General features: G+C 44.7%; 1 protein-coding gene across 1 annotated transcript in view; it reads left to right on the top strand.

Annotated features, from left to right (window-relative positions):
* The window catches only part of LOC138589374 (uncharacterized), a 42,893-nt gene that overhangs the window by 11,433 nt on the left and 7,098 nt on the right, over positions 1–24,362 (top strand). The window contains exons 2-7 of the mRNA XM_069659637.1: positions 18,018–18,228; positions 20,528–20,582; positions 20,701–20,788; positions 20,920–21,347; positions 21,586–21,750; positions 22,433–22,594. Of these exons, the coding sequence (XP_069515738.1) occupies positions 18,098–18,228; positions 20,528–20,582; positions 20,701–20,788; positions 20,920–21,347; positions 21,586–21,750; positions 22,433–22,594 (1,029 nt within the window). The 5' untranslated portion in view covers positions 18,018–18,097. The remainder of the gene's footprint in view (positions 1–18,017; positions 18,229–20,527; positions 20,583–20,700; positions 20,789–20,919; positions 21,348–21,585; positions 21,751–22,432; positions 22,595–24,362) is intronic.

The following is a 24,362-nucleotide window of genomic DNA, read 5'->3' as shown; positions in this document are numbered from 1 at the left end:
CCCCGGCCCCCTCTCTCCCGCTTCTCATTCTTGGCACAGTCTTGATCATAATCAGCTCAGGTGGAATCACACCTGAGCCACAACCCCCATTTGGGGTTTCCCTCTTCAGACATTAATCTTCACTCCTTCCCTTAACACCCATTCATCTGGCATCAACATGAATACATCCTGAACTCCCATTGGACGTTTAAACAGAAGCTTGTGTGTGTTGTCCTTGCCACTCTTGTCACCTAACAGTAATCAACAAGGTGAAACAGATACAATAATAATGATATTCTCTGTAATAGAAGTTATGGCCTCCAGCTTTAAACACCACATATCATCTTCAGTGCAGCAGCAGGCGTTTCAGTCAGATCAGATTAGTCATCCGCGACTTTTCTTCGGTGTCAGAAGCTGTGAGAAGCGTACTGGATGAGCAGGCGTAGTAGCTTGGCAGTAGCCATGCTAGAGTGGAGGTGTAAGGTAGGTGGCCTCGGACGAGAAGTGTAAAGAAAAGGCAGCATGACTCACCTCGAGAGGAGCCTGCACACTCCATTGAGAAGCAACCCACAGCTCTCCCTCTCTCACTCTCTCTCTCGCTCTCTCTCTCTCGTCTCCTGGCCATCTGTGGTGCAGTGTGGGGTAACATGAGCGAAGACTGGAGAGTGCAAACATGTATGTAGGTTAACATTTCGCAATTCACCTGGGGTAATGGTTTTTCCATAAGCCTCCATTGTTGAGGCTGACCCGGCTTTTAAGACTGAATCAAATCGATGGCTCCTCCGTCTGAGGCTGGGAGGAGCGGGGGAAGCCTCTCTCTGTCTGCACAGCCACGATAACACTGCTCAATGGGCACTAACCACCTTTCAAATGGAAATGGAATATCCAGTGCAAATTAGACTCAGTCATCTGGATGGTGCGTGGTGCTGGGCGGTGAATGGGCGATGGTGCAGCGACGGTTTATGGGTGTGTCGCGCTTCGGCTTTGTTGCGCCGCAGCTTAGCCTTTACGGCGCAAATGAGTTTCATGTTGAGCTTTCTTCGGGGTTTGCTTAAAAAAAAAATTACACACCCAAACACACTAACAGAAGAAGCGTTGCATATTGAAGCATGAAAGATGGGATGCAAGCTTGCAAGTGCAGAGAGTGACTCACCCAAAACCGCGGGGGCGTGTGCTACAGAAAGTATGCTAACTTACAGTATGCACTCATCACAGCGCCAGTTCATCTTCCTGTGTCTCCCTCCCCGTCTCCTCTTCCTCTCTCTCCCCATCCCTCATTAGCTTGCTCGCAAACACACATGCACACGCAGACAAACTCCGGCTGAAGGGGAGGATTCATAAACTGCTGACATAGAGAGCGAACGCTGTGATCAGATTGAGCACCGGCTCAGTCCCGTAAAAAACCCCCGGGGAACGGTTGAAAATAAATCACTCATAGATTCTGCCTGCCTTAAAGATTAAAGTGTGTGTGAACGCATGTGTGTGTAAAAATGAGACAGCTAAGTTTGTGTGTGTGTGTGTGTGTCCATGTGTGAATTTACAGTGCGCGCGTCTGCGTGCGACTTACAGACTGTAAAGCTAATGAAAAGAGCCACTGGGCGGGTGTGCGGTGGTAAATGGTTGCATGGAAGTGTCGACATGTGTAACTGCTCCAATTGGCTCTCTGGAGTTGTCCTCAGGGAAATAAGGGGAGCAGCACAAGCAGAGATAGGCTGCCACTGACAAAGAGTTATGTGTGTGTCCCACATGTGCGCCCTTTTCACTTGTTTTAAGTCGAGGCTTGATGTGCAACAAACTCCAAAATGTGCGAGCATAGGGGAAAAAAATCATTTAAATTCTGGTGTTTGTATGTGTGTATGTGTGTAGTATATTTTTATGAACATGCATATTTAATTCTTTTAATAGCCTGTGTGTATTTGTCTTTGTTTACATGCACAGTGCGTGCATAAGTGGGCTTGTTTTCGCATCTACAGGCTGTGTGTTTGTTCAGGAGTCCATATGGTGTCAGGGGTGATGAATGCGCTCCAGGGGCAGCACCCAGCAGCTGTTTGTGGACTCACGGCAGAACACACTGAACCGCGGCCTTTTTAACTCTCATGGGTAAAGGTCTGTGGCCACGCACACTCCCTATGTTAGGGCTGCAACTAACGACTATGTTGATAGTCGAGTAGTCATCGATTATTGACACGATTAGTTGCACAATTAGCCAACTTAATGGCTCAGCTTTTTAAATCAGCTTTTAAATGTAGTAAGAGGTTCTTAGAGGATGTGCTAACTATTAATAAAAACAATAAACGAGTTCTTCATTAAAAAATATGTCCTTTAATAAACTTTGCTGCTGATTTTTTTTCCTACAGAAACAAAAGATTAATAAATAATTTAATATCAAGTTTTTGTTCACTTAAAGCTCCTGTGAGGAGTTTTCCACTGGTTCTGAAACAGACTGAAATACATTCTGATGTCTCTATATGACCTACAAAAGCAAACCAGACCATCAGCAACAAGATTGATTATTTCCATGTAGTTATTTTTAATGCCTGAAACTGCAGGCGGGGGGGGGGAAGGTGCCAGACGAAGCGGTTAACTGCACTCTGCCTTTGTTTACATTTTCCAGGACAAAAATTGTGTGATACATGTGAGTGTTAAAGAAAGCAGGATGAGATTTTAAAGATATAATCTCATTTAAAGAAGCCACTATTTCCGAGTGAGGTAACACAATGGAGATTGAGCCGATGGCCCACTGATGAACGCCTTTGCATTTGCAGTACAGACTGGGTGTCTGGCGCAACTTTTGTGGAAAAAATCACAAGCTGCGCCCAGTTAGTGACGCGCTTTCCATCAGCCAGCAGTGGTTGGTCTGTCAGAGAGGGTAGGCGGAGCTTAGCGGCTGCTTTTCTGGCCTTTGCAAGTGTTGCGAGTAAACAGTAATCTAATTTGGCTGAACAAACAAAGAAAAGATCGATGACTACAGATACAACTTCAGAAATAAGTGAAAATCCAAAGAAAAAAGAAACAAATTCGACGCTCAGATGAAGGCAAACAGTCTAAAAAGGAAAGCGACCGTCAGCGAGGAAAATTATGTTACAGTTGTAACATAGGGAGCCAGAGACGTCTGGTTACCTGGGACGCCATGAGGTGCCGCATAATAGAACGAAACTGAGAACTTTGAGATTATAACTTTAAGCTATCTAGCTAGCTTTTAAGCATGTGCTAACTAACAATTAAGACAATAAATATGAGTTCTCTGTTCTCTGTTCTCTGTCTTTTGTCAAACTTTGCTGCTGATTTGGCTACGACTGATACAAAAGATTGTACAGAAGTTTTTGTCCATTTAAAAGTGCTATAGTGCTTTAGAATTTTAAGGACACGATGGTGTTGCATCGCCCGCCGCCATTTTGCTGTGTTTTGTTTACCTGAAAACAATGTTATATCCGCGCACAGCATGAAAAACATGCGTGATGACGTAACCAACTAATTACCTACAATTACATTTGTTAGCAACTAATTTCGTCATCGATTTTTTTCTTTCAACAATGCAGACTAATCTTTGCAGCCCGAGTTTGAATCCACTCAGGGCACCTTTCACCCGTCCTTTACGTCTCGTCCTTCTGTATTTGTTGTAGAAATAATGACTGGCAGAAAGGTTATGAATAAAACATCATGTGGGATTAATAAAAAGTGCAGGACTTCAGTAGCAGACTCACAATGTTCTGCTTTAGTCTCAGACCACAGGAGCACGACTGTACAAGGTGCTTAAAAAGCCCCTCTCGTGCAGAAAGGTTAGCTGAGTTTCAGTTTTGCTGCTAATTCAAAAAGTCCTTTTCTTTGTAACCGTTTATTGAGCGAGAGAGGATTGGAAGGTGCACACTTGGCTTAGAGAGAAGATAAGGGAACTAATTCCTTCCCTCTTCTGCTCGTGCTCTTTGATCCTCACCTCGAGCTTCATATCTCTTTGATTGCCATGTTTACGACAGCTCCTTTGCCTTTTTCTCCTCTTGCCTCTTTCCTCTCCTACTGTGTGGTGTGGCATGTCAGCGGTTCAGCTTCTGTTGGAGGTCTTCTCACACACACGCTGGCGCAGTCAGAGCCATACATAGACACGCATATAGAAACGTACAATCTGAGCAAGACACACCAGCCACCCCGCTCCAACCCCACCCCTCCCTCGTAGAGGTAAAGTGAGTGCACCAGCATCCGCGATGAATAATTGAGTTATCTGGCTCCGCGCAGAAATAGCAATCTCCCCACACAAGTGTGAAAACATCACTCGCCACCCGAGACCTGGGAAGTAGCGCTGCCATGTGGGTCTGCACGTGTGTGTGTGTTTGCACTCGTGCTTGTCTGACTTTTGTGTTTCTCTTTTATGTGAACATGAGGTCGTAAGATGTCGCATGAAGTTTGTGACATTTGTGGATCGAAGCTACAAAAAAAAAAAGACCACGAAGCAAAAACTGATCAATTTAGATTTTTACAAATTAAAAAAATAAAGTGGCAAAATCTGAGCGGCCTTCCTCGTCAGCCTGTCGCATCTCTTCATCAAGTCGAGTCGTGATTGTGATCCCTGCAGGCTGACACACATGATTTGTGGATGAGAGTGTGACTCTGGGATGCTTTTGAGTCCATCTTAAATAACAGAAACATATTGTTTCTCGATCATGGTAAAAAAACTGTGCACACAGCCTGAAGCGTAGAAAAGATGTCTTGCATATATTGAGTGGTGTAGAGCTGTACGATCTAATCTGGGCCTGCCATGTATCCTTCATTTTTGATGCTTATGTTTTTTGCGCTGGCCCAAGCAAACTGGACAGCTGCACAAACTACAGTTTAGTTTGCACATCCGAGGTTGATTATCTGCTCATTTGGATCATTCCGTGATTTTTGTGCTTCAACCATGGAGGAGTACACTACTTAATTAAAAGTGTTCTTTTTTCGAGATTTCAGTGTGTTGATCGTAAAATAAACGGAAAAAACGGGAGTCTGTACCAGTCTGAACATGGTGTTTTATTTTGAAATAACCGGATGCTGTGTGCTGCTTTCATGTGTGACTTCCTGTTGGAACGATCTGCTCTGATCAGCTTGATGCGTGTTTGAAGCGGCCTCCGTCAAAAATAGACCCGGCGCGGCGGAGACGGACCGCGGCGCGCTGTGGAATCACTATGATTGACTTGAATGGGCGCGATCGACTCCGGAGGTCGCGCCGCACACGGAACAAGCCGGAGACGGATCCTGTGGAATCGCGAAGGAGCTAAGCGGCTGCTTTTCCAGTCTCTGCGAGTGTTGCGAGTAAACCGTAATCTACTTAACAAACAAAGACAAGATCGATGACTTCAGATACAACTTCAAAAATAAGTGAAAATCCAAAGAAAAAGAAACAAATTTGACGCTCAGATGAAGGCAAACAGTCTAAAAAGGAATGCGACGGTCAGCTAGGAAAATCAAGAGTTACAACTGTGGATGTATGCGCTCGTAATTCCCGTTTATCACCATAAGGTGGCGCCAAATAGAACAAAACTGAGATCTTCGAGATTATTACTTTAAAAGATAGTTAGCAGGAGAGTTGTAACGCATCACTGACGCATGAGTCTAATATTCTGTCCGTCTCTTTTTACATATAAAAGCTTTTGCAGGTGTGCAGCAAAGCCAACTTGCTTTTGTAATTCTACAGTATATTAAGATGTTAAAGAAACAACTATGTTTCTGCATATATGAAGCGCATCCTCAATACTAACTAAATAGTCAAAGCCATCCGAAACAGTGAGACCTATTTTTACACACCAGTTTGATTTTCATGACAGCCCCTCCTGAGATTATCACGACTGCTTAAACCCCCATAACTAATGTCGTGTGGTGATCTTTAATATTCCAGCGCGCCTCTGTAAAGACTGACCCCATGTAAATCAGCCCCGAGGCCTGGCACACACCCTCCGTGCGCGCGACTCCCAGGAGCCCTCTGAAGCAATCCGAACGGTGACACGACAAAGCTGAGGGAGCAGAATCACAGCAAACTGACAAATAAGGCCAAATCTGACAGGCGAATCCTCACAGCAGCATCGCGCTTTGACAGATCCTTCAGCAGAGGAGCGCAAGCCAACGCCCTTCGCAGCAGCAGCAGCAGCAGCACCATTCATTAATGCTATTTCATAACACTACAGTAGGGATGATCACACAGGAGCAGGGCTGCGTGAAATAATGAACCCAGCCTCGCATGTCGGATGTGATGCAGATAGAAGTACAGGGGAGGGTTAAAGGAGGTTAAACAGTGAGGTCCACAGTCAGAGGTAGTGCTGTAACTCTGAGGGGGGGGAAACGGGGACGCAACCAGCTGTTTGGTGTAAAAGCTCAGAGCTCCGTCGTGGGGAGACGGCAGCAGATTAAACAGCAATCCTACTGATCCAGCCCACACACTCCCCCCCCAACCCTTCCCCCTCGTACACACACACATCCGTCATGCTGAAGAGGCGCTGCTGTCTATGAGTGACCACTTTATCGTCTGCGAGGCTATGATGCTAAAGAGGATCTGGCCCGCACGTGTGACAGCCTGCTGCCATAATTGGTAACAAACCTGGAAAAGAAGGAGGAGGAGGAGAAGGGGGGGGTGAGGCGGAGGGCTGATTCATGTGTGGGGTTAAATCTGGGGCAAGCTGTCCCAGGATGGACAGATTCAACAGCTGCCGGTGTGGATGCTGGTGTGATGCTTTATGTGAAGGTGATGAGCAAGCATAGAAGTTCCCACTGTCCTCATGCAGTAAAAGTTTGCATATGTTCCAGAGCACGCTTGCAGTTCTGTGACTCTGCAGCGTGCGATTCAGCCAAAGTGCGCAGTTTCACTCTCGGGGCTGAAAGCAGTGACGTTCAGGCCCTCGGTCTGCGCTCCCTCTGTGTTTGCAGCAGGGTTAAGAGTCTTTAACATGGAAATCGTCATTAATCTGCTCTGCGCGCACAGCCAGGCAGAGCTGGGAATATCAAAACATATATGGGGCGAAGTCTCCCTGGATCATTTGAAATCCTGTTTGGATGTTTCACCACATTGCAGCGGAGAGATTGAGCCCGATCCTGCTCCCGCTTCTTCCGCGTCTGTCTCGCTCGTTCTTTTGTTCTGCTGTTTTCCTCTCCCTCTCCTCTCTCCTCGTCTTCTTTTCTGACTTTCTCGCTGCGACTTGGTTCTCTCTAGTCTCCCTGTCTCTCCCTCTCTCTCTCTCTCTTTTGCTTCTCCTCTTTTTGGTGCTTGCTGGGGGATTGGGAGGGTTCCTCCAAATTGGCACACAGATGAATAATGCATCTAAAGCAGAAGCAGAGAGCTGGGGTTGGATATATCTGTCTGTCAGACTCTTTCTCTGTATTACAGTTATGTTGGGAGTTAGGATGATACTTCTGAGGAGGAAAAAAGATGTTTGTCGCTTTTCACCCAGCTTCTCCCCTCTGTCATTAGCTCTCATTGTCAGTGATTGTGTGCATGCGTGGACACAGAGCCCTTTGGGTGTCATGCAGCTCGCACACAGACGCATGCTGTGTGAATTTTGGAAGTTTTTCGACAAGGCTGCTGCTTGTTTTTTTATTTTTGCAACGACGCACATACATAATGCATGCGTGCGATTTTGATTTCATTTGATTCTCTGTCGCCGTACGCACGAGTTTGTGCATGCGCGCGTGTCTCGCTATTTCGTGCTATTCCCAAACTGCCGTGTTGAAAAGCAAACTGCACTCGTGAGCATAAGCTCGCAGTAGCACCATCATTAAAGTAATGAGCAGGAAGTTAGCACTGAAGTCAACCATAAACAGAGGAATAGAGAGAGAGAGAGCGGAGAAGAGGGAGAGAGAGAGAGAGATCCCCAATCCCATAAGGATGAATCTTAAATCCTGAATGTTGCTTCTGACTCATTCTGGTTAATTAAGTCGAGTCAAGTGAGAGGAAAATGGGGTCTTGCCTTGGCTGAGTGTGTAGGATCAGCACTATACTGTGTTCGCGGCTTATGAAGTCTCTCACTGGAACTGTCCTCTGTGCACTCAGACAGCAGAGATAGAACAAACTGTCTCCAGTCTATTCCTCCTATTTTTATTAGCTTGACCCGCGCAGCCTCCTTACACATGGAAACTCTCGCACTCGCTCCCCCTCCGGTCTTACATTTACATGCATACAAAGTAAATGCTTCCATTCAGAACCGTGTTGTACGCTAACAGACTTTTATTTATAACACTTTAGCCATGTTGTTTTTATTTTTTGCTCTGCACATCCAGCACCGCACATCCACCCTGAAATCCAGAGGAACAAAGAAATCTGCCGAGCAACCTTTGGGATTTTCTTTGTTGTTTTTATGGTGGAGAGATTTCGCCATGCGACACAGGATGAGGCAAACGAGTGAAATGTCAAAAATCCTGTGTAACTCTAAAAATAACACAACACAAGGGTTGCCATTTGAGGACATCATAGGCGCCACGATCGGGTGTGGAACAGATGAAACAAACAGTTCTTTATACCCAACAGCAACCGTGGAGTGGAGCTGCCAACTGTCCTCTGCTGAGAATACAGAGGAGTGGGTTTTACAAATGTTTATGTGTTTAACATTTGGAGATTAGAAAGGAGATTGTACCTCCCCTGATCGTCATGGCAGATTTAACGGATGAACAACAGGAGGCTTAAATAGCAGCACAATGGCACAGCAGGTCAGCGTGCAGTCATATATAATGTACAGCCTATTACTTATTTATATACACATTACATAATAGGTTTTTACAGTGTGTCACAGTTGCCCAAATTTTACTCTTAAAAAAAACATCAAAAATTTCACAAACCACAGACCAGGATAGAAACCATCAGAACAAAGTCTGACTTTAATCTGATTTTTATCCACAAATCACAAGAAAAAGCTAAAAATAGGTCAAAATAAATTCCTTTTAGTGCTCAGTAATTTCCTAAAATAATTTGACACTTCAGGATTTTGAAAATGTTACTCAAAGAGAAGTGAATTGCATATTTATTGTGGACTATTTTTTAAGTTTAAAGTAACAATCTCGAACCTTTTCATGTAAATAAATGTCTTTTATATCACTATCTGTCACCAAGTGAGCTAACACAATGGTGATTGAGCCTATGGCCCACTGATGAAAGCTTTTGGATTTGCGGTATATAGTATCATTATGGACTGGGTATCTGGTGCGACTTTAGCAGAAAATATCACAAGCGGCGCCCAGTTAGTGACGCGTTTACATCCGCCAGCAGTGGTTGGTCTGCCATAGAGGGTAGGCGGAACTAAGCGGCTGCATTTCCGGTCTCTGCAAGTGTTGCAAGTAAACAGTAATCTACTATGGCTGAACAAACAAAGAAAAGATCAATGACTACAGATACAACTTCAACAATAAGTGAAAATCCAAAGAAAAAGAAACTAATTCGACGCTCAGATGAAGGCAAACAGTCTAAAAAGGAAAGCGACCGTCAGCGAGGAAAAGGGAGCCAGTTGTAGACGTCTGATTAAATTGGAAAGTGTGCCACCATAATTACGGATTACCGCCAGTGTGTGGCACTTAAGAGCATGAAACAGCAGGGATTGACTCAAATAAACTGAAGTGTTACTTTTATGTCTGGCACAATAACTGTATATAAAGATGGACGACGCATCTCTGCCAGTGAGGTCAAAATGCACGAGTGCCGCCATGTTGCGCATTTGGAGCCAGAGTCTGCACAGTAGATATCGGCTGGTGGAGCTTGGGTATGGGCATCCCGCCCTGTCCTTCCGCTAACTAAAGCACACATTTAACCTTCTAGAAAAGCTGGCAAAGATTCCTCAGGTTGGTGTGTTTCACAGCAGAACAGCTTCTAGTGTTGGTCTGAAGCAGACGTTCACAGATTGTTTTAGTTACGTCTCGTCTCGCCGTTCCTCCTCCACTCTGACAATCAGGAACAGATCGGCTGCAGGAGGCGTATTTGACAACAGAGCTGTCAATCATCCTTTTTACAGCATCAAATAACTAATTAAAACTAAACATTGTTTGAGAAACATTTATTTGGCGTGTATTTTGATTTTATAGTTTGACTCATGTCCCATCTGTTAACATGGAGGAGGCGGGCTTTATGACCTATACTGCAGCCAGTCAGCAGGGGGCGCTTGAAATGATTTGGCTTCACTTTTAGGGAGCTGTCATGTCGTCCATCTTTTTATACATGTGTGTACAGGATTTAATGACAAACAAAAGTAGAAAATCACCAACATTATGCTCGAACAGATAATATAGCACCAGAAGCCATGATCCTATTAAACGTTTATAGATTGAGATTAGGATGTTAGTCCAGGACACATATCTCCACAGGTACAGTTCCCTGCATCTGTCACGTGAACGCCTGTAACAGGTCACTCTGGGATAAAACTGCAGCCTGAAGTGCGGTTACAAGGCCTGATTCCTGGCTTCATGTGTGTGTGTGTGAGGCTTAGAGATAGGCATTGCAGCTGATGGCAAAAAAAATGTCAGAGGGTTAAGCCGTAACCCTCCCCTCCCTCCAACTGCTGTCTCCCTGCCTGCCTCGCTCGCCCTTTTCTCCCTCTCTGTCTCCCCATCACTCCGTGTTGTTATGCACAGTGCAGCGGTGTCCCACGGGGCCGCAGATTGCCGTGGACATGATGTGATTTCTCGTCTCCTCTCAGATGTAATATGCTGTCGTCAGGGCCTCTGATGAACTCGCGATGTTTGCTGTCCTCTATCCGCTCCTTTCTTTTCCTCCTATCATCGCCATTTATGTCTGTCCATCACAGATTACGTGTGCACGGATGCCTGATCTTCAGATGGCGTGATAGATTGATTTGGAGGTGGAGCGTGTAGAGGGCAGGCCGCTTTACAGGTTCATATCCTGTAACAGGTCAGTGCTGAAGAGGTGACGTCATTAAAACTATCTCCCTCTGCCTGATGAGGATTGTTAGCCTCTAACTGATGCATAGATTGTGTTCAGCCTGGGAAGTGGCACGTGCTTAGTTAATTTAATTGAAGCAGTAGTAGTGCTTAATTCTCCCTCACACTCATTCGCAGCCGTCCTCACATCTCGGGGGTCTCCTCTATTGTTGCCCTTGATAATAATCACTTAGTTAGATTTGTCCTAATGTGATGACAGAGACTGAAAGCTGCGTTCAGGAACATGACAGGAAGTATGGGCCTTGTGAATCTCTTGCTACAATTAGGAAAATTGCATGGATGCTGACTTCGTTAATCCAATGTGGGAAACAGAAGGAAAAAGGGGAACTTTATGTAATACATGCCGGCTGCTTTGGGCGGGAAACACAAGAAACAGTGAACACATGAGTGTGAAGTGTTTCCAGATGAGGAAGCGGACAAGGTTATATGGGTCATATCCAGACAGTGGAAAGGTTTATATAAAGGCAGCTTGAGTATGTAGTATCATCATCCGTCGATAGTGGTGGAGGAAGTATTCAGAACATTTTCTAAAGTAAGATTAGAAGTTTTCATAACACCTTTACAGTGTCTAACCAACCATACCAAACACTATAGTAGTAATAGTTTAGCATGATGAAACATTATTAAAAGAAAGCACAGGCGTTCATCTGTTCTGCTTCAGGCGGTCAAAACAACAACAAAGTCCTCATTAACACTTTTCATCAGGACTGATCGGGATAGTTGATGCTTTATTGATCCCGTGGGAAATTTAGGCATCCAGTAGCTTACAAGACACATGACATCCGTCGCCCCACCCCCCTGTTTCTTCGTCTTAAAGTAGTTCCACTAAACACTGTTCTTACTGGGGCCTGTGTGTAATGTAAGGCTGTCCTAATGTAAAGATGGAACATGATATTTAAAAAAAAAAAGAGATTTTCAATATTACTTTCAGTAGAAAACATTTTCTATTTGCCTTCTTTGTGTTTAATTGGATCCAGACACAGTGACCGATATCACTAACTATAGCCGAATCGATACTGGATTTGTCAGGTGGGTACTGATATTGATAAGTGAGAGGTTTAAAAGATGTGTAAAAAATGTCCCAAAGTTGTGGTTTTTTTAACTGAGCATATAATATGAACGAATAATCAAAATATGGATGACTTAGATTTGTACTTTTTCCTTTCTGTTACGAAGATGCTGTCAGAGTGGAACATTTTAATGACCTGAAACCTAGTTGACATTTTTGCACTTGGGCTTATATCATCCAAAATGCTGATGAGACAATCTGTAAATATTTTGACAGTGCAACATAAAAAAATATATATCTCACAGCCACTCCTTACTATTCTTTGTCATTCTTTGATTATTAGCATAACCATGCTCCACGCATTGAAATTACAGTTCCCCGTATTTGGGGGCTTTGGGGGCTTTGGGGGATGTAGAAGGAAGTATAATGGAGTTAAAGATGCCAAGTAAGCTTTTAGCAGTTCCTGTTTGCAGTGTACTCACTGATGTCCAGACAGATATCACTGGATTCTTCTGAGCTCATGAAAAGTCTCACAGGGACGTGATGCTATAAATATACCATGATCTTACAGTACATGATGCTTTGCTGCAGATTCAATAGTCCGACAGTATAGAAACAAAAACAGTCAAAAACACCATATTTAGTAGTAATTCCCAAAGGGGAACTATTTTTCTGCAGAATGGGTACTTTTAATTTGAAATTTTAAGTAATTTTTACCAATAATACTTGGACATTTTTCCTTAAAGGGGGGTATTATGCTAATTTCAAGCTTCATGTTTCACTCTGGTATACCTGTGGAGTAGTTTAACATCATTTACAGTTAATAAAACTCTCACACTGCTGCTCTGTGCAGGCCCTCACACGGCCCCTGCCTGAAACGACTCAGTCACCTCTGTTCCTTTAAGAAACCCCGCCCCTACAAGCCCACTTTCTTCTGATTGTCCAGCTCCGACATTGTGACGTCACAAAGTGCAACGTGTAGAAAAAACAGTGTGAAATCTGGCGTTCACAGCGGCCTGCAGACTGAGCTGAGAAGCCTGGGGATTACTCCAACATACTTTTACCCCTTCTTTAATGATGCCTTGAATGCAGGACTTTTACATGTAATCATCTGTTGCTGCAGCTAAATGAAGGAGTGAAGTACCGTACTTCTTTCAGCACTGCTTTATACGGGCTGTCTTCACAGGTACTAATGACCGATTACTTGATGTTGATGACGATTCAAATAAATCAATCAACACTAATTACCTTCCCTGATTTTCCCGTATCGATTATACACCTGCGTGCTTCAGCGCGGGAACAACACCCCGCTCAATACTCCCCAAACTCTCTTTCGTACAGCTCGTCAATCAGAAGTGAGAATGTATAAAGATCCTTCCAGTACACGAGGACGCAAACAGCAGCTGAACCTGTGAGCCGAACAGATTTCTTTAATTTTAGATGACTGTAGGGAATCACCTGAGAAACGCTGATGTTAACCTTAATATACTTTATATACACTCAGCCTCCCAGAAGCTGCCCAGTCTGTGCTTCGTGCAGCGTTGTTACTGAAGCCGCTCCTATCAGTCGTTCTGCTATTTCAGTTAAAAGCTGAACATCCCCCCCCCGACTACTGAAAGCATTAACAATTCATACCGCCTCGTGATGTAATTCAAAATGTAACTGTAAATGTAAATGTCATCCCTGAATTGTAACTGAAATCAGGTTACGGTTATTTTTAAACAGAAGAAAAATGTCCCACTTTTGAGGTAAGAGCTGCGAGACCTCACTAAGATGCTTCCACAGTGAAACGCGCTCCTCGTAGAGACAGCCTCTTGGTAATTAAATACTCATTTAAATATCTAATTAAACAGATGACACGTTAAGAAACACTGTAATATTCATTCATTTGCGCAAGAGAGCCGGCATTATGTTACGAGAGTCTGCTGAATCCTGTTAGGAGACAAACGTTACTTTATTTCTTGCATTGTGAGTGATAGCTGCACTCCTGAGAGAACGCGTTAAAGGCACACAAACTGAATATGAAATGGGGTCTGTTTAAGCCAAGAGCTGCAAATTAAGCACATAAACCTCTTACTGTTTTTAGGGCACATGAAAATGTAGCTGATTTTCTTTTCCACCGTCTATTTTAAGCACAACTTGGAGTAGAATACAATTAGCTTTGTTGAGTTCATATTGCATAACAAAGAGGCTGCAGAGTCTGTCAGACCCCGGTTCACATCTGAGGGTGAAACAGAACATCAGTTTGACTTTTTGTTGCAAACTGATTGAAGTTAGAGTTGCAACACAAGAATTTAGAGTTACATTTGTGTGTGTGTGCTTGTGTTTTGTTCTGTGTGTGTGTGTGTGATCTCAGACACACAGAGGAAACCTTCCACCCTGTGGTTGCGCTGCACCGCTGCATCCTGCTCGCTGCTCTGCCAGCTCTGCTGCCTGCATCCGCCCCTCGACGCGTCTTCGCAGCTCTCAGTTTGACCTCATTATCACCATCATTACCATCGGTTTTAGTAGCTGCGCCCTTCATCATCATCATCGCAGCCCTCTTTATGATAATCATCACCAGCAGCGGGCATCAATAGGGCTATCACCAGCATCGTTATCATTCTCACTATGCTGTTATTATCACTGTCATCATTTTTACTCATGAAATGAAGACAGATGCTGGGATAAATTATTGCGCCCCGAGTGCGCGTCGTTGTCGAAGCGTGGTGCAGGGGCGTCGCACAGAAACTGCCTCTCCTCCTCCTCCTCCTCCTCCCGAGTCTCAGCCGCCACTTGTGCGCTTCACATACTGTTAAGTACGCTGCAAACATGTGCTCCCATCCTGCATTGTGTTCGCTCACAAACGCGCCCCCTTCGATGTGTTTCTCCTCTGAATATTTCAGAAGGGGGGCTGACAAAAAACGCAGGCAGAAACAGACCGCTGATGACCTCCTTCTCATCGCCTCTCTTTTTTTCCTCTCGCTCGCTCTCTCGCTCTCTGTTCCCCCCCACCTCCCTGCGCTCATCGCACATTCTCCCAGGCTTCCCCGCTATTCCTCTCACTGTCTTCATCTTCCTCGTCTCATCACTCTCTTCTCTCCCTTCCCTCCCCCTCTGTTTATCGCGCCCTCTCCTCCTCGTTCCTCCTTCATGTTATAAGTGTGCGCCCCCACTTTCCCTGCTTCCCCCCAGGTTTCTTGCATCTTCCACCCACCTGTCTGTCCTTTCATCCCACTCATTTGCTCCTGTGTCTCATCACCTCTCTCTTACCTCTCCCTTTCATTCATCCTCTCTCCCTCTCTCTCTTTTTTTTCCCCCCTTCTGTTCTCCGTCTGTCTCCCTGCCTGTCTGTCTTTTCCATAAAGGGCTGTCTGAGGCCTCTGCTCTTCTAATTCATTCGCTGTGCATCGCCTCACATATCTGCAGGGTCAGGCAGACAGACAGGGAGAGAGAGAGAGAGGGAGGAAAAAGAGGAGGAGGAGGAGAGGAGATCTGGAGGAAGAGAGGGACCAAGAAAAGAGGACATGGAGAAGAAAAAAAAAAAAGATGCAGTTTTATCTCCAAGAAACAGAAAGCCAGAGCCAGATCCTGTGGTGGTGTATTCCACAATCTCTCTCTCTCACGCAAACAACATACACAGTCGCTTGCCATGACCTCCTTCTGCTCACTGCTTGCTTTGTCATTCGGATCCCCGACGTTCAGCTTTCTGTCTAATCTAATATTATAACCACGTTGCTGCCATTGTCTCTGTTTATACAGGAATGTTCTGCATATATGGAGTATGCGCGCACGTGCGTGTGTGTTGTTGGTGTGCGTCTGGTCAGTGAGTGCGGCCATTGACGAGTGTGTCAGATTCCAAATGTCTTGTGCTGATATGTCAAGACTTGTGAACACTAACTCAAACTGAATATCATGTTGTCTGAATGTTGCATGCTCTACTTTAGGAGGCGATCACACACACACTAGCCTACTTATAATGTAGATGTTTGTATATCGTGTGATGGAGATTTATGCTGTAAACTAAAACAGGTTGCACCACACAACTCGCCCTTATTTGTTTGCACCCAGTGGCTACCAGGTTTAACTCAAGGTAACTGAATTAGGCTAGCTGACAAAGCTAATAAAAGCTGGCTCATATACATACGACCCATTTAGATGGAGCATGATATGAAGTATGGACCAAAGCATCTGTGATTCAGTTGTAGGCACAAGGCAATAGTCGTACACGCAGCAAATAGTAGTAAACAGTATAATCAACACATCATCAACTAGTGCCACAATTTAACTGAAACTGGACTGTTGTTGCCAAGCAACCCAAACATTCTCCTGCGCTCTGTGTCTACAGGTTACCACAGATCAGCATGTACATATATCTGTATGCTTTCATCAACCGGTGAAATAAGAGTCTGCTGTGTGATTCAGAGGTACAGGCTTGATTAATGTAGACACACACGCTCTGCTGTAATGAACAGAATTCAATTCACACCTGGCTGAGGCGGAGTGATACACAGAGTGAAAAGTCCCAGTGATGTTGTTCCATCTTATTCAATCAGATTACTTGGTCGTAACTAACATACATAACATTAGCATTGAATTAGCATTGGTTAAGTTAGCATAATTGAATATTTCCCAATAAATATATAGTTTGCATGTATCCTATTAACGTTTCTTTTTGTATGCACACTGTAAATTAATAAAACAAAGTAATACCTACTTTTTTCCTTAATGATAGGACAGCTGAAGAGAGACAGGAAGTATTGGGAGAGGACAGTGGGCAATGACATGCAGAAAAGGACCGAGGGTGGGAGTCAACCTGCGGCCACTGCGTCAAGCACTGTAGCCTCTGTATACGAGGCGCCTGCTCTACCCACTGAGCTAAACCAGCACCCTGAAGTAACACCTACATTTACAAAGGTGTTGCATCTAGTTAAAAAAAATATTTGGCCTTAAAATATTTATTTTTGGTAGCTACATTGCAGCTTGTGAAGCTGCAGAGACTCTCTTTTAACAGATGTTTCCTAACAAATGATTTAGGCATTAAAAGTCAGGTTTAATGGCAACCACATCAAGTAAGGCCTTAGTTTGAAACAGGTTAATAGTTACAAGGAACTAAAGGATTGCACACAAACCTAAAAATAGATCAATGACTCACTGCTGTAACTCGGTCATTACTTCTCATCTCACTTTAAGAAAGCAAAACTACTGCTTTAAAACTCTTAAACACACGACCTCTTGGCACACGGTACGTTTTTACATTAACCTAAATATACTGCAAATTAATAGAGTGTAATATAATCCAACTGGAAATATAAGGGAGTGAAACTTATTTAAAGGGACCATATATACTTGTTTTACACCGCTGGCCCAGACTCATCTCAGCTGCCTAAACAGCTTTACTCTTACGATGATTTGAAATTGAGCAAAAATAAGAAACTACCTCACTCAAATCTGTCCTAACTAATCCAGCAGTGAAGGAACAGCATGCAGCCTCAGACATAATTCGCTCTGACATGGATTGAGCGTGTGTATATCGAGTGGGCGGTTCTGGAGGGTTAATTTGTCCCCGTGTATCGGAGAGGTAGCAGAACTTGAGGCGTAAGAGAGGTAACAGCGCTACCTTGTTTGTCGAACAACACTCGCTCCATGTACCGCTGTTTTAAAAGCTTGAAAATCTTGTTGTTAGTGTTTGAGCCCCTGTTGTTTGGAGAAAGAAGAAAGTACTCTGCCAGGAAATGAAGTGTGGCAGCAGTTGATCTGGTCCCTCCGTCAGTGAGACACCACTCTGGGGAGCTCAGTTGGTTTTTCCTGTTAAACTAACACAAGTATCTCTCTGGCTAGTCAAATGAATGTTCCGCTATCATTTGATCTTTTTTTAACAACAAAAAAGGGACGAGTGTGATGAAACCTTTTTTGGCACGCTCGCACCGGCTGCCTTGTAAGGTGTTCTATTTTCTGTGCATTATTCTCCGTCTAATGAGTCAAAAATAGAAACAGATATGTCAGAACGAGACAGTGACAGAAAGCCAGAGGCAAACTTAGCTCGCACACACACACAACAAAACTCATCTCACTCTCTGCAGCGTTTCTTCACATTGTTCTCGTCTCTCATGTCACTCATATGTTCTGTCTGCCTCCCTTCGTGTCTCTGCAGGTTTTCCTGTGCAGACGGTCTGTGTGGCCGAGTTCGAGCTCGAGTGGAAGTGAGTGATTGAGCGAGAGGGAGCGGGTGTCATGGATTACGGTCAAGGGACAAATGTCGAGGACCCCACCTACCAAAACTTGCTGCTCCTGGGAGCCATCGCGGCAGCGTCCGCCTTCGTGGTCACCATCCTTATTGTCCTCGTCTGCGTTGGCTGCCAGAGGTAAGAGGACGGTCACGTGACTTGGGCCTGACTGAGATTTAAAAAAACAACCAGAGTTTGATCATCTCTGCCTCCAGCCTTCCGTGCCCTCCCAGATCCCTCTCATCATCCTCTCCTCCTTTTATGTGTCCCTACTTCTTCTGAACTCTTCCCCTCCCTCCCTCCCTCCGTCCGTCCTCACCGTCTCTTTTATCCCCTGCTCCGAGCAGAGTGGCAGTAATGAATGTTAATGGCTGTGAGTGTCAGATCAGATGAGATGATGTTTACGGGACACTGAGGAGACAGGCCGGAGTCAGAGCAGCCTCACGCCACCCCCCCCCCTCTCTCTGTAGCTGACTCCTCAGGAAAGGCAGAAGCAATGGAGCACCCTGCGGTTTAAAGAGGATCAGACTCTGAGCCAGGCGGGAGCAATAGAGCGGCCTGTTTTTTTCAGAACCTTTAGGGACCAATCAGAGGCTGCACTGTGGCTTTGTTGCCATGGGATACACAGATAAGGATGTAGAGAAATGTCAAACCAGCTCGTGTCATGGAAATAAAACAGCACTATTGTTAAGATCTAAAGATGAAATACATATAATTCATTTGTCATGTACAAACTCGACACATCCTGATAATAGAGACCTACGTCTATTGATTTCTTACTAGTGACTTCAAAATGAATCAATCCCACACTGGTTCCCTGAGATCCAGAGGATCACAGAGGACACCTCTAAAGGTCTTAATCTGAAACTTGCAAAAGTAATTGTTGCCATTCTTTAAATGTCTTCATACCTTCATGACATTTTACGCTAAACCTCCTCCTGTACCGTGTTATAATGACAACTCCAACGGGAGCTCTGCTCACCTTCTCATGGGTCCCTCGGGGTATGGCGGCCATATGTTTGTAGGAACAGGATTGAGTTGTGGCTCACTGGAGGAGACAGTAAAGTGGGTCCAGTAACATGAGTCAGACACGACACAAATTAGATGATATATATATATGTGTTATCGGTATCTGCAGATAATGGCTTGAAAATGACATATCGGCATTGGCAGATATGTCATTTTTCTGCTGATAAAACAGCGCTTTGATTATCCTAAATGCTCGATGACTCCTTAAAAAAGCTTGACCTCATGCTACGACATTAACTTGACGCGAGTGTGCGCACGCACTGCACAAGGTTTTTAACATTATACAAATAAAGACTAAAAAGTCACAGAAACTTGAGCCACTGAATAGAAGTTAAACAACTTTCACATTCTCGTCATTTTACCCGCACTTAACAACATCAAACACGCCAAAAATACACTCGCAGCCAAAGCCGACGCTAGCAGAGTGTAACATAAGCATCAGTGCAAAACTAACTTACACATTCATGGACGCACACACGATGAAAAGAGTCTGTCTGCGATCGCTGATGTCTCCGTAGTAGGTGCAGGTGCTGTGATGCAGCTGCCGTGTTTCAAGGGGGATGCTGCATTCAGGTGCGCTCAGAAACGCGAGTTATCTGACCTTTTGTATAACGCCTCTACTGTCAAGCGTGAAGGAGGGTGCAAGATGCCTGCTTTATGGCAGTTTTTGGCCACTACAATAAGAGTAGGCACCATATCAATTCCACGACAGGGGAGACTTGATGTTCTCTGCTATTATGTGGGAAAAAACGCGTGTCTAATATATCAGTATCGAAATCAGCAATTGGCAAAAAAGGTTTGAAAATATCGGATATCGGCAAAAAATCCAATATCGTGCATCCCTATGTATCTGTGTTACCTGCACCAGTTTGCTGTTTCTTCATTGTGTTTTGCAGCACAGCAGTTACATCTCACTTTATATGAGATGCAGAAGAGCGAGGGGAAAAAAGGGATGGGGGTTGAAGAGTTCTCACATTCACACCTGCACCCAGGAGCTTTCGTCGTCTTATTTCATCTCTCTCACCATATCAACAGTTTCCTATAGCTACAGCCTTCAGGGATCCCAACGAATGCGTAACACCACTATAGATACATTTGTTGCACATGACTAATACCAGAGGGTAGTAAAGTAAGATGGCAAAGTGAATTAAAGATTCTAAAAGAGGAAAGAAAGCTGGGTTTTATTGTGAAAGGAAGGAGAAGGAAAATGAGGGACAAGCTCCGCTTCGGCTTAAAAAACCTGAGTCACGATCTACTCACTGTTTGACTGGGCTTTTGTTACTAACCAAGGACTTTTATGCCCGTACCAGAGTCGGACGCTGATAGCATCTATCTGCTCTGAGTGTGTGTATGTTCTCTCTCTGTCCACCGGCTCGTGTTGACCTTCCTCTCTTTGATGTTGTGTCAGAAAAAGCAAGAGCAAGCACCCCCCAGCCGGAGAGAAAGGGACATCTGTAAATATGGTGAGACATGCTTCCACTTTACTCCCTCCTGTCTCCGTCTGCTTCTTTAGCCATGAACGCTTGATTGTATTTACAGATGCACATGCATGTATTAACCTGTCCTTATGTGTGACAGCAGGGCACCCTTCGACACCCCAAACTGAGCTCCATGAGCAAATCTGACACCAGGCTGCACGAGATCAATCGCTTCCCCTGCAATGGAAACTGTAAGTGATGAGTGACGTTAATATGTGACATTTAATGTTACACAACCCGGAGCTGTTGCACTATTTCAGTTATGCCCTCTCTGCTTCTTTCTTTCTCCCCCTCCTCCCCACTCCCTCTCCTCTCTCTGCAGCTGTTAGCAAGAGCCGTCCAGCCAGCATGGACCTCCTGCTCCTCCACAGTCGGCGCTCCCAGACGGACCTGAGGCCGTCCCATGGGCGCCAGCTTCCCCAGATCCCCACCAGTCCCCAGGGATCGGGCCAGGGGGGAGGAGGGGAAGCGGGAGGCGATGGAGGAGGAGGCGGAGGAGGAGGCGGAGGAGGAGGGGAGGCTAGAGACCACACCTACACCGAGGTGGGCATACGGAACAACCCCACCCCGACACACTGCCTGGACGACGGCCTGTATGAAAGTGTAGGTGTCCGGGAAGGTGACGCAGGCCCAAAGGTTCCCTCAGCCCCGCCTTCCACATCTTCCAACAGCACGCCGGCTTCAGTCAGAGCTGCACAGAGCCCCCCGGCTCAGGCCAATGGAGCCCGCAATGGAAACGGGCATGGGAATGTAAGCACACACACACACACAGATTAGTATTTGAAGACTGAAATTCTCTGAATGGGGGAAGCAATGCTAGGTTGCCTACATATGCTAACATGTGCTGCCTGCAGAAAAGCAGTGCACACCTTTTAAGACCTGCAGACACTCATCTGGATGCAGTTACTGTACAGTTGTTTCTGCAGTGCATTACGCTTCCTGTATGTTGGAAACTGTAACGTGTGTTTCTTTGTCTTCTTTCTCAAAGGGTGGCAGAGGGAATGGCAGAGGCAATGGCACCATTAACGGCCCGATGACAGGGAGAGGCAACGGTGCGAATGGGGCCAACAGGTCCCCTATGTCCTCGGCCAACTCGCTGGCCAGCCACGATCCCACTGCAGCCGAGTACGCCTCCATACGCAAGTTCAGAAAGGTACGAATACTCAATGTATTCAGACAATAATGCTCTTCCTTGTGATTCAGCTGAGGTGATGTTTATCTCTCATGCCATGTGAAAGTATCTATGGTGAAGTAGGTGTTGTGATGTTAATCAGTCTAAAAAAAGAGCTGTGGTTAAGAAGCAAAGGTTTAGCTCAGCAGTAGCAGAGGCTATAGTCCTCGCTGTGGCGGCCCCCTGTGTTTGCCGCGTGTCATCCCCACTCTCTCTTCTCTTGTTTCCGACACGATCCACTGTCCTCTCTGTCGATAAAAAGCAAAGTATTGCAACATAATTATTTACTGGGTAAATGATAGTACCATGGAAATGCACGTTTGGATTTGCCACATACTTTAAATCCTAAAATGAAATGTTAAAGTAAGAGAAGGTGACTTTTATCAACTTTGAAATGCACACAGAGACTCAGACATGCATTTATCAGCTTCTCTGGCTCTGAAAATAATGAAAATATCACCTAAAACTGCAACCTAACATCCAGATTTTTAGGTGAATCATAAGAAAATAATTGAAGTAAGCAAATATCAACTTGTAATATCCGGCACTTTCTTCTCTGGCACGTCTGAGATGTCCAGGTAGACTTGATTACGCAGACTTTTTGCTTCGTCTTTCACTGAATGAGTTGTATATTATGTTTTCGCTGCTGACTCAATACCTCAAGGTTGAGAAGACAAACAGGAAGGAGAATAACGGGGCCGACAGCCAGTCAGACAGCCAATCGAGCGTGAGTGATTCACCCTCCGCGGCTCCCCCTCCGCTACATCGCAGTCAGGAGTTTCCACGGAAACCTCTGGAGCCGTTTCACCTTCACTCCTTCCCAAAGGTACAAGAATCATTGGATCAATATGCTCTGCATTAACCTGACCAGACTGTAACTCTGCCTGTGTACCACCAGAGGGCACTGTCCACAAACAAACAGAGACCCCAGCATAATTACATTTTATTTACTCTCTTGATGTCTTTCTGTCGGGTTTAACAGCACGTTTTGACTTCATAATCATCCGTTATTGTCAGTGTATGGTTTGTAGGAGCATATTATGATTGATTCACAGATTTAGTGACAAACAAACCTCCTGTTTGTGAGAATTTGTCTTGTATTTTACTGACATAATAGAGGTGTGGGTGCCAGCTGGATCGTGTTTTAACCAGTCAAGGCCGCAGTTTAGGGCAGTTCTGAGAGGGAAGCAGAGGGACAATGATCGGATGGTGATCAGCCTTTCCCTTGGGTTTGCTGGCTCACATGTACCTATTTTCTTCATGTGCGTGGGCTTATCTTTGTGTTTGGCAGAGCATAACACAGGTGCCTTTCTCTTCTGTGTTTGTGATTTAAGAAAGATTGATAATATTGTTTAAACAGTTTTGTCTCCGCTGTGGATGTCGGCCCGGTCGTTGGCCTGCACTTTTAATCTTTGCTGCTAAACCCTTCATGGTGTGTATTTGTGTGTGTATATGTGAGTTCTTTCCACCCCTTTTGCGCTGTGCTGCGCCGCGCAGTATTAGAGTGGCCAGAGTAAAGAGTGGAAGGATTGGATTATGTAAGAGCTTGGCTGGCTGCCAAGCTGCCTGTGTGTGCGTGTGTTTACGTGTATGTGTGTGTGAATCTATCAGCAAGTCTATGTAGAAACGGCTAACAGGTAGCCAGCAGCCAGAGTGGGGATAAATAATGTTCCCATATTGAAGCCATTTACTCTGCCCCGGCTTCTATTACTCACTCTCACTGCACAGGAGGAGCATATAAAAGTTTAATCATCTTCGGTCGCATGTGCACACACCACTACATTCTTTTTAATTGCTTTCTAAATGCTTTCTAATTGCTTTTGATCACCAGGGGTGCTAAATATTTAGCACAGTGACTTATTTTTTTTGTGTAAGAGTAGCCTTATTTTTCCTTATTTTATATCTGCTACTAAACTCACAGAGAATTCAAACAGTAAAGTAAATCGATTACAGCATTCATTCAAGTCTTAAAGGACTTTTAAACACAGATTTATGTTCTCTTCACTGGAACTTTGCTAATTGCAAGTCGTGTTTTGCAGCATTTTCTGTCAGTGCATCGATCCGTCACTCTGTCATCTGGATATTTTTAACCAAACACATTTGCATAAAACCTTGTGGAAAAAGTTGGTCCCAGAGCAAAGAGCAACTGATTAACTCCAGCTGAAAATTACACAACCGAGCAGGCATTCCTTGACTCTAGTAAATAGTTTGTCGTTTGTACAGTATATTTGTTTTTAAACAGATACAAACACGGGGATCGTGCCAAACGCCCACAGAGAAAACAAAGTAAAGAGCCAGATCATTTAACTTTCTAACATCTAACAGAAAAAGTTACATCTTTGTGACTATAACCTTGATTGCTCCATAACTCAGACAGCACTACTAACCAAACTTGATAAAAAAGCAGTCCACAATAACCCCTCACTGCATATGTGTGTCATCCATCCATGAAATCATGACCTCTGACCTTTAAAATAAATATACTCTTCTCTCTCTTTCATGCACTTACATGCACAAGTCGCCCACACTGTCCGACATGGTCGCCTTATCTATTGAGCGAATGAAACTTCTGCAGCTCACAGGTCAACTTGGAG

This window comes from Semicossyphus pulcher, unplaced genomic scaffold, assembly GCF_022749685.1.
Source record: "Semicossyphus pulcher isolate SPU_LCO1_2020_fin unplaced genomic scaffold, fSemPul1.0.p SCAF_13, whole genome shotgun sequence".
Classification (NCBI taxonomy): domain Eukaryota; kingdom Metazoa; phylum Chordata; class Actinopteri; order Labriformes; family Labridae; genus Semicossyphus; species Semicossyphus pulcher.
This window is presented reverse-complemented; position numbering and strand designations above follow the sequence as displayed.